Source organism: Otolemur garnettii, unplaced genomic scaffold (genome assembly GCF_000181295.1).
Source record: "Otolemur garnettii isolate 467f Iridium unplaced genomic scaffold, OtoGar3 scaffold00051, whole genome shotgun sequence".
In the NCBI taxonomy this organism is placed as follows: domain Eukaryota; kingdom Metazoa; phylum Chordata; class Mammalia; order Primates; family Galagidae; genus Otolemur; species Otolemur garnettii.
The window spans coordinates 2,574,664-2,585,333 of NW_003852446.1; the positions used below are offsets into that span (position 1 = coordinate 2,574,664).

The window sequence follows — 10,670 nt, forward strand, 5'->3', positions numbered from 1 at the left end:
TCTTGGGCTTAAGTGATTCTCTTGCCTCAGCCTCCCAAGTAGCTGAGACCACAGGTGCCTGCCACAACGCCTGGCTTTTTTTTGTTGTTGTTGTAATTGTTTAGCTGGCCTGGGCTGGGTTCGAACCCGCCACCCTCGGTGTATGTGGCTGGTGCCGTAACCACTGTGCTATGGGCGTCAAGTCTGCCTTTCACTTTTTAAGAGCTTGTAGCAGCTCAAGGGAAATAGCACCTTTGTGAAAATTTTTAATGATAAGAATATTTTTATGTATGGTTACAATTCTGTTAAGTGAGATTTGTTTAAAACCACACAACCAAAGAAAGAACAAGAGAAGGTCAGGTGTATTTTGTCTTTTGTTATTTGGCGGCTGTCTAGGGGGAGAGAGATTGTTTCCTAGACAAAACAGTTTTGGAGAAATGCCATAGCTGAGGGGGAAGAAGGTATGAAGTGACAGTGTTCTAAAGGGCATCTGGGAGCCCGATTGAAGTCCTAGTATAATAATTGATATTTGTAATATCTTGATTGTATTCCATTGCTGCCTGGAGTTGTCCATTGAATGCCAGGGAAACACTGGCGGAGGAGCTAATAAATACTGACCATTTCTTTCTTTTCTTCCTCAAGAAGTATTTGGAAGAGAATCATCTGCTAGTGGGCAGATCAGGGTACAATTTTTTTATGTGATCTTGTCCCATCTCTTTAGTTCCTTTTTGCAGACTGAGCTGAAACAAATACCTTTCTCAGAATAGCACTATAGGACTAGCTTAATTTGATTTATTGAGAATCTAGAGTTTCTTCTCTTGCCTTTTTGGATATGTAGCCCATTCCTGCTTCAAGTGCTGGAGAGCTGCCTGAGGTTGGGAAACATTAAAAATGGTGACCATCCTCTTTTTAGAGCAGAGTCTTGGTTTAATTTTCCAGATTGGTTATTCTATTTATGTCTCTTGGGCCTTTGGCTGATTGATCACACAGGGATTTGTCATATTGCCTGCTTCTTTGAATCAAATGTGGACATAGCAACTAAAAATAAACATGGTGTGGATATTAGAGAGCCAGGGGCCTTCTTTGCCTGGGGAGCTCGGATACTTGCTTGCTGTTGCTAAGATGTTTCTGGCTTTAGCACAGCATCAATCACTGGAAATGCAGCTGTGTTTTTGGAAGAACGTTGATGGAAGCGCAAAGGCACACTGATGAGTATTATCGTGAACAATGGCTACAGATGCAAATCATTATGCATAATCCATAAAACCATCTTCATTTTTGTAGGTCTTTGTGTTATATGATTGTGTGTGATTTGCTGTGCTGAGCGCTAGGAGGGTGCCAAAGCATCGTTGTTGTTTTCAGGATGGTTTTGTAAGAAATTTGAAAGATAAGTAAATGTAACAGACTGTTGCATTTCAGCTCTTTGCAGCAGTGTGAGTGGCTAATGGTTTTGAAAGTAGAATCTGGCTGAATGTTAGATTGATTGTTCTGACTTTATATCACTTTCCTTATTCTGTTACAAAAAGACAACCGTAGTTGTGAAAATCCCTTAAAGTATTATATAGGGTGAAAAAATGTTCTACCCCGCAAGTACCCTTACTGTAGGGCACTGGTTAGGAACTAGTTTTCCTGGGTTTGAAACCTGGCTCTACCACAGATGAGCTGTGTGATCTTCAGGATCTTAGTTAGATCCTTCATGTCTGTTTCCACATCTGTAAAGGGGGAATAGTGATAGTTTTATCTTACAGAGTTGTTGTGACGGTTGAATGAGTTAATTTGATCCTTAATACTGTGCCTGGCATGTTTGAGTGCTATGTAAGTTTTACCTGCTATCATTTGTCACTTGTTATTTTATTTATATAATGTCACATCCCTTTTCTTGGTGCAGGACTAAAGGATAAAGTGGGAGATCAATCTCAAACCTCAGTTTGGTCTGCAGTGATTCAGCAACACTGAAAAATGTTAAGCCAGAATACCTTGATTTTCCATCATGACATTATTATAGAAGTCCTCATTGTGTCTAAATCAAAATTTAATCTATATTTAGTACTCTGGAATTTTTCCTTCGAAACGATTCATCTTTTGGCCATTGAGTCCCCTTTTTTGCAGTTTTAAAATAAAGTCTCACTTGAGCCTCTCTGATTTCTGGTCCTAAAGAATTGCCTCTGCCTCGCTTTATGATGTCCAAGAATGATGGTGAGATACGATTTGGAAACCCAGCTGAGCTGCATGGAGCTAAGGTTCAGATACCATATTTAACTACGGAAAAAAATTCCTTCAAAAGAATGGACGATGAGGATAAACAGGTAAACAGTCTGATCAGGCATGCTCATTTGCTTCTGACCATGAAACCTCACGTAGGAGGGCTTCCTATCTGCTGTTACACTATCTGCTGTTACACTTTTAGCACATCTCACCATCTGGAACACAACAATTACATTCTTGGTAGTGAGCCAGTAAAGTTTCCTCATAGCAGGATAAAGGGGCTGATATATAGGAATTACCATGAGCCACCCATGCCCCCTTTGGAGCCTACTTTAAAGTAGAATTGTGTCAAAAAGGCTGCTGATTTAATACACTTAACTTGATTTCTTTAGGTTGGTGGTTTTCTAAATGGGTTCTTTGAAGTGTAACTTCTAGGACAGTGGTTCTTAACCTTCCTAATGCCATGATGTATTTTCATTGTTAAAAAGGGGTTGCGATCCACAGGTTGAGAACCGCTGTTCTAGGAGTTCTTAATAGGTCCTTGCCTCCAAAAAGAAGTCTGAGAAAAGGTTTCTCTGTTTAAACATGTTTGGAGAATGCTGTTTCATATCCCATTGTTGGAGGAGAAACAAAATTCTCAGTCTTGGAAATTCATAGAACACATTAACACAGTAAAGGCCCTGAGAAGTTCCGTAGTGAAGAGACCCAGAGAGCTGTATTTTCTAAACTTCTTTCACCAGGGAATCCTTTCTTAGGGAACATATTTGGAATGCCATCTTGGGAAGTGCTGCCCTTATCCATTTAGCAGGTTTGGAACCAGAAAATGGAGATTGGGCTTTTAAAATTAGCCTACTAATCGCAATAGTTAGATGGTGATAGGTGGAGACACAAGTATAGAATCTTGGAAGAGTGGGCCCATCAGGAAGAGGTATATAGTATTTTTACCCTGAGGACATCAAGGTACAGCTCTTCTAATAAAGATACTGAATCATGCAGAGAAATCAAATTATATTTGACACTGTCTCTTCTATAAGATAGACATTTGTTATATTTTAAGAAGACTTGAATAGAAATACTTTTAAAAATACTGAATGAATGAATATTAAAGGATTATGCCCTGGGAAATTTCCGAGTCCCTGGCTGTGTGAATGAGGACAGATCCTTTCACTTTAGGCTGAGTTTATGCTAAGCCCACCCAATCTGCAGGTGTGAGCTCACGCTTCAGAGCAAATATGTTTTCCTTTTTCTTGGAGAAGAGTATTTGATCAGTATCTCAGATTGTGTATTTCTCTTTTAGACTAAGGAAGCCTCTATAGCAGTGGCTCTCAACCTGTGAGTTGCGACCCCTTTGGGGGTCGAACGACCCTTTCACCAGGGTCACCTAAGACCATCCTGCATATCATTTATTAACATTACTATTCATAACAGTAGCAAAATTACAGTTATGAAGTAGTAACGAAAATAATTTTATGGTTGGGGGACTACAACATGAAGAACTGTATTAAAGGGTTGTGGCATTAGGAAGGTTGAGAACCACTGCTCTGTAGTCTCTACATTGCTAAAAACACTGTTTCCTTGTTACTTGGGTGCTCCAAAGTTACCGTCTATTGGTAGCATTTAAAAATAAAAGTGGAGGGTGGCGCCTGTGGCTCAAAGGAGTAGGGCGCTGGCCCCATATGCCAGAGGTGGTGGGTTTGAACTCTGCCCTGGCCAATAACTGCCAAAAAAAGAAAAGAACAGAAAAATAAAAGTGGAGACCCAGTAGCAGGTTAGGTTGGTTCCCTTGCCTAGGGTCCTGCATCAGGTTCATATTTGAATTGGGATTGAAATTGTAGCTTGTTAAGGTTTCATTTTAGTATTTAGGAATAAGCTAGTTGGAATGGTTTACCCATAAAGAATTGTTTTGCAGTCTCTCCTTGTGAAAATAAAAGCTATCGTTTTACTTAGGCATAGTAAGCTCTAAGAATATTTTAGCATTAAACATTTAAAAATATATTTTAATGTTCATAATTTCTGCCAGACTTGTTAAGTTCAGGAAATAGGAGTTGAAGAATGAAAACCAAATCTATCCATAAAGAGGTCATAATTGGGGGGGGGGTAAATTGTTATTTCATGTGATCACTGTCTTTCATTTTCCAAAGGAAAGTATTATTGGAATAACCCAGTGTTTCAGGCTGGTTTTAGTGATTTAGGTAATTCAATACTGAAGAGACTTTATTTTCTGGGAGACTTGAATCCTCAGACACTGCTTTTTAAACATGCTGCATTTTGGAGAAAACATTTCCCCCTCTCTGTTAAATCAGCCGGATCACCAGCAGTAGAGTTGCATTATGCTTCCTGACAGCAACTCAGAATGCCAGGCATCTGGAGTGGTCGCCCCTGAACTCTGCTCTGTTTCTTTGAAGCAGGAAACACAGTCTCCTACAATGTCACCCCTCGCCTCCCCGCCTTCTTCCCCGCCTCATTATCAGAGGGTGCCCTTGAGCCATGGCTACAGCAAACTGCGGAGTGGCACAGAACAGATGCATCCAGGTAAGAGGTGACCTGGGGGCCAGCTGTCCCAGGCGGTATCTTATAGACTCCTGAATCTACCAGACAGCAATGCCACCAGCTGCTTAATTTCCTGATTTAATTATCCCCGTCTATGGAAACATGGCTTGATTTAATTTTATATTCTCAAGCAAGGTTTCTTTAAAAACAGGAATTAAACAGATCTCAATAATGCCTTGTCTTCTGTCCTAGAAACTAGTTTATCTTTAGGCTTGTAAACAGCTATTTAGATTTAATCTTTCATAGATTTCATTAAACAGAATGTAGCATATTAAAGGTTTGTATTTTTTTGAAATTGTTACTCCTTTCTGCAAAGAAACCAAACATACTTATATCGTAACTACTTTTATGAAATTTCTTAAAAAATATGACTATGCAGAAGCAAAAGAGGTGGTCCAACCTTTAAAGACTGAGCATGTAAATGAAAATATATAGGCCTTGTGTTTTGGAATAAGGATAAAGAAAATGCTAGGGGAAGCATTTTGCTGAGAGGTAGGTAACGTGCATAGTTTTCGGGTTGCCTCCTTGTTCACATTTATGCTCTGCTGGCCTTGTTAGTGGTAAAATACGTTAGTTGGTTCTGAGGATGACTTGCAGACTTGGCTGCTTAGGCTGCAGCACTTAAAGCACCATAAATTCACTGCAGCATCTCGTCCTCCTGGGGTTCAGACTCCTACTTTAAGATATGACCAATTAAAGGTATTTTAGAATTGGATATCTGTCCCCCTTTTTAATTTTGTAGGCTGTAGCCGACCCAGTTTCTGCAGGTTTTTGCTGCGACGATAATAGTGGTGACTTCTAGAGGGACCCAGAAATCAAAATATGCACTAGGTTGAACTAAACAGAAGCTGTAATCTTGCATAGAGAAGCACGAATGGCATAATGGCAAGCATTCAACTTCTGTGAACCACAATTTCCTCTCTTTTCTTAAAATGGAGTTACAGTATCCTAGAGGGGTGTTAGAAGGATCAAGTGAGAACATGAGTATGAGCTCTCCCTGAATTCCTCACCCACAAATTCTAAGGTACAATAAAATGGTTGTTTTATGCCAAAAAAAATATGTTTGGAGATTAAGTCCCATGCACATGCAAGAGTGTGTTGCTAATGGAGATAGTAACAAAAAATCATCGTCCTGCAACGATGATTTGCAGGACAATGCATGACTATCCCATGGTGGTGGAAACTAAATAGAGTTGAGAATTCTTCATTTTCCTCTTACTATTTGACCTTTTCTGATTTTCCTATTTATTTTTGAGACAGAGTCTCACTATGTTGCCCTTGGTACAGAGCATCACAGCTCACAGTAACCTCAAACTCTGGGGCTTAAGCGATTCTCTTGCTTCAGCCTCCCAAGTAGCTAGGACTACAGGTGCCTGCCACAATGCCCAGCTATTTTTTTGTTGCAGTTGTCATTGTTGCTTAGATGGCCCAGGCCGGGTTCAAACCCGTGAGCCTCAGTGCATGTGGCTGACACCATAACCACTGTGCTCTGGGTGCCAAGCCTGATTTTCCTAGTTTTAGGAGTGTGTTTTTCTATTTGTAATTGTATTTGGGTTTAGAAGTTGGTGTTTTAACGCACAGGTGAATCTGTTTTGTTCTCTTGAGTCAACCTGTCACCAAGTTCTACCTTTTTTTTTGAGAAAGAGTCTCTCACTATGTCTCCCTTGGTAGAGTGCTGTGGCGTCACGGCTCACGGCAAGCTCAAACTCTTGGGCTTAAGCAGTTCTCTTGCCTCAGCCTCCCAAGTAGCTTGGACCACAGGCACTCACCACAATGCCCGGCTATTTTCTTGTTACAGTTGTCATTGTTGTTTAGCTCGCCTGGGCTGGGCTCGAACCCACTAGTCTCAGTGCATGTGGCTGGCACCATAACCACTGTGCTATGGGTGCTGAGCCATCAAGTTCTACCTTTAATATTCTTTAAAAATCTTGTCTATGTGTTTGCGCTCTCTCTCTCCCCCCCACCTCCCCTTTTTCCTGCCTCTGCCCTCCAGCTTGGTACTTCGTGCCCCATTCTCTCCTCATTCCATCCAAATTGGGCTTCCATTCATCTAGTGGCAAGGAAGCAGCCTGTTTCTCTCCATCTGTCTTGACTCTCAGCAGCCTGTGCCAAGGCTGTGCATACCTTCATTCCTTTTAATACTTTCTAAAAGACGAGGTAAAATTTACACATGATAAAATGCGCATGTTTTAAATATTCAATTTGAGTTTTAACAAATAGATATGCCCACGTAGCCACCCTTTGATCAACAATAGAACACTGTGACTGGGCACGGTGGCTCATGCCTGTAATGCTAACATTTTGGAAGGCTGAAGCTGAAAGATTGGTTAAGGCCAGGGGTTTGAGACCAGCCTGAGCACCATAGTGAGACCCCATCTGCATGAAAAATAGAAAAAAATAGCTAGGCATGGTGGCACACGTCTGTAGTCCCAGCTACTTAGGAGACTGAGGTAGGAGGATCACTAGAGTCCAGGAGTTCCAGGCTGCTGTGAGCTAGATGATGCCACTGAACTAGTCTGAGTGACAGAGTAAGACCCTGTCTCAAAACAAGAACATTATTTAATTTTAAATTAATGTGAGGGTACAAATGATTAGGTTACAATGTTTGCATTTGTTAGGTAAAGTCCCTGTTATAGCTGTGAAAAAAGAACATTTTTGTTATGTCAGAGATGCCCCTCTCTGGTCACTCTGTTCTCCAATTCAAGCACTGTTCTGATTTTTAGCACTGTTGTTTGGTTTTGCCTCTTCTAGAATATCATGGAAATGGAAACATAAAGAATGACTGTACTTCTAAAAAAATTTCAATAAATTTTTCATCCAAGGATGAATTGCATAGTGGTGAAGTCAGGGCTTTTAGTGTACCTGTCACCCAAATGGTATACCTTGCTACTCAACTGATAAATTTTGATCCTTCATACTCCTCTCATTTCTCCCCTACTGAGCCTCCAAAGTCTGTTATACCACTCTGTATGATCATGTGTACCTATCACTTAGCTCCTGCTTATAAGTGAGTCCATGTGGTATGTGTTTTTTCCATTTCTGGAATACTACATTTATGATAATGGCTTTCCTTTCCATCCAGATTGCTGTGAAAGACATTATATCACAGAATGACTATACTTCTATGTGTCTGCCATCTTCCCTTCAGCATAATGGTTGAAATTTATCCATATCATTGTATCAGTAGTTGGTTCCTTTTTATTATTCAGTACTATTCCATCATTTGAATACCCCATAATTTGATGATCCATTCTCCTATTTCTGGACATTTGAGTGTTGCCAGTGTTTGGCTGTTAGGAATAAGGATCCTATAAGCATCAGTGTATGAGTCTTTTTGTGACATATGCTATCATTTTCCTACTACTTAGGAGTGGAGTTGCTGGGTCTTAGGGTGGTAAGTGTGTAGGAAACTGCCAGAGTTCCAGTTTAACACTGAACCTCAGAGTGATGAAATCTTTAGGTTTTTTTTTTTAATGTTCCTCTCCTTGGAAAAAGACAGTACTTCTAGTTCCTTATTAAACTTCTTATAAGAGGATCAAAGAATTATTTGTTTTGTATTGAGTTGCATATTTTGGGTTGCACTGAGGAGGAAAGAGAGTTGGGGCAATAAATAATATCTACCTTTTAACTTCCTCCTAAGTTCAGATCCAATTGAGGAAGGAGCCAGAAGACAGACCAATGATGGTTTGGATATTAGCTTTATTACTGATAGAGTGGGTGAGCTCACATGTCTTAGATATGTGGCTGGATGGGCTTCAGACAATCACTTTTCCAGTCACAGGCAGGCTTAGCCAGCCCAGGCTTCCCACACAAGCAGGAAGAGAAAATCTGCCTCTCCCAAATGAAACCCCCCCCACCCCTCCACACACACAGCTGAGCTGTTAGCCAAGCCTTACTGATGAGATACATCTATCTCTTCCAAGAGAAGGCCCTAGTAGGTGAGGGACAGGAGCCAAGAGCCAGATGGTGGCCTCTTCCCCCATGTGTCTGTCCTGGGCAGTAGCAGTTATGGTTCGCAGAGGCACTTGGATTCACTTCCCAGGGAAAGCTCATGACCACTAGGACCTCAACCAAGCTGTTTACTGTTTACTGAGTTGGTGTTAAGGGTTTAATTCCGTGTTCCATCAGCATGGAATGATTTTTAAAGTCCTACTTCTCAGAAGACAGTGCCTGCCTACTATCTGAGACTGACTTTTTAAGATTTGGATTCTGTGTTCTCTATGCATGTTTCTTCTGCAGTTTTTATATTTTTACTCATTCGTAGAAGGTTCTGAAAATCCACTTAATGGTTTGCTAGGCAATCATTTTGCTATTTTCATGTGTGGTAATGTATTTTAATGTATTATAATGTTGTATTCCAGTTGCTAGGAAGAAATACAAAGAACAGATTTGAGCCCAAGAGTGATTTGTCTTTCTTGATGTGCTATTGTCGTGCCTTCTTTAAAAAGATCAAACTATGCTAAAGACGGTGCCATAATAGGCTGCTGTGCTCTCCACCTAGTTTTATTTATAAGTAAGCTACAGAAAGAAAGCATTTTACTGATTTATGTATTTTATAAAGCATGAACTATTGTCCTACGGAAATGAGAAATGGTTTCTACTTGGGTGATAATTTCTCCTTTCTGTTGGAGCTGAATACTACCAGGTTATATTTAACTATCTTCCAGCCATATTGGCAAGGTCATTAATAAGTTCTCTGGAAGTAAAGGAGTAAAAAATTGCATTCATTTTTGTGGCTTAGAGACTTCTTTTTAAACATAAAATTATTTTAAAATCGTTGGGTTATTGAAGAGTAGAATAATAATACACATAAAATACATATATACCCTTTTGTATGTTTCTCAGCTTGGTTTTACATTTTAATAAGGAAAACAGTGCCACTTATTTTTCAAAAATAAATCATAATGTTGGTTTTTAATGTTCAAAGGGCATATTAGTTTTCTTCTTGGGGAGGATACATGATATATGAGTACATTTACATGGGGAATGCATACAGAATTTGCCTTATATTTAGCATTTGAACACTTATAACATGGCACTTTTGTAGCTCTTCTATCCCGGTTGAGGGTCTCACTGTTCTACCCTCCCAACTTATTCCTAGTATTAACCCCATGTGAATATTTTTCTATCTTATGAATTGGTTGGGTGTCTTAGATTGTTTAGTGAAATTGTGTCTAAGAGTGTCGGGCTTTGTCTGTCCTAGGTGGTGGCTCTCTGAGTATATACTTATAATTCTGTCATCAGTTCATCCCTGAAAAGCAGATGCTGTATCAGTTTGAGTGTGAAGTCACAATTTTTGGGGTGGAATCTTTGCTTACTGTGCTCACTTTCCCTCTCACTGTTTCAGCTCCTTATGAAGCTCGACAGCCCCTTGTCCAGACTGAGGGACCCTCATCAGGGGGCGCAGGACCCAAGCCTCTTCGGCACCAGGCGTCCCTCATCCGGGTAAGTGATGATGCAGGCTTATGCCACTGGGAGGTTGGAAACCAGCTTTGGAGTTAGGAGACGCAGCTTTTTGCTGAGCTTTCTGTTTCATTGCAAGGAAGTTATAAAACTACCTTCTCTTGTAAATAATATGCTGCTTGTTCTGTTGCTTGTATATTTTCCTAAATATTTTCTGCTATGTATGTTTTCATCCCTTTTCAGTGTCTCGAGAATAAACTAGGCTGGTTCTTGATCTTCAGTATGTCTGCAATGTCCTTCTACCTTCATCTACTTAATCAGTAGGCACCGCCTCCAGGAGAGCTGCGTTTTTTCTATGGTAGCCTGTCTTCCCTCTGCCTTATTCTTTGTTATTACTCATTCAGTGCAGAGTTAACTGTTCTCCATTGGTTTTGCGCCTCCAGTTATGTGGTAAACTTTTGGAAGGCAAACGTAGTTCTTCTGTATTCTCTCTCAGGGCTTAAGCCAGTGCTGTTTGGAGAACAATTATTTTA

General features: G+C 40.3%; 1 protein-coding gene across 3 annotated transcripts in view; it reads left to right on the plus strand.

Moving 5' to 3' along the window:
* The window catches only part of REPS2 (RALBP1 associated Eps domain containing 2), a 184,088-nt gene that overhangs the window by 39,144 nt on the left and 134,274 nt on the right, over window positions 1-10,670 (plus strand). For 2 of the 3 annotated variants that reach the window (XM_003791874.3, XM_012806410.1), the window contains 3 exons: window positions 2,137-2,285; window positions 4,593-4,716; window positions 10,082-10,179. In XM_003791874.3, the coding sequence (XP_003791922.1) occupies window positions 2,157-2,285; window positions 4,593-4,716; window positions 10,082-10,179 (351 nt within the window). In that variant the 5' untranslated portion in view covers window positions 2,137-2,156. Of the gene's footprint in view, window positions 1-2,136; window positions 2,286-4,589; window positions 4,717-10,081; window positions 10,180-10,670 lie in introns of all 3 variants that reach the window. The other variant, XM_012806409.2, reaches the window with a different exon arrangement.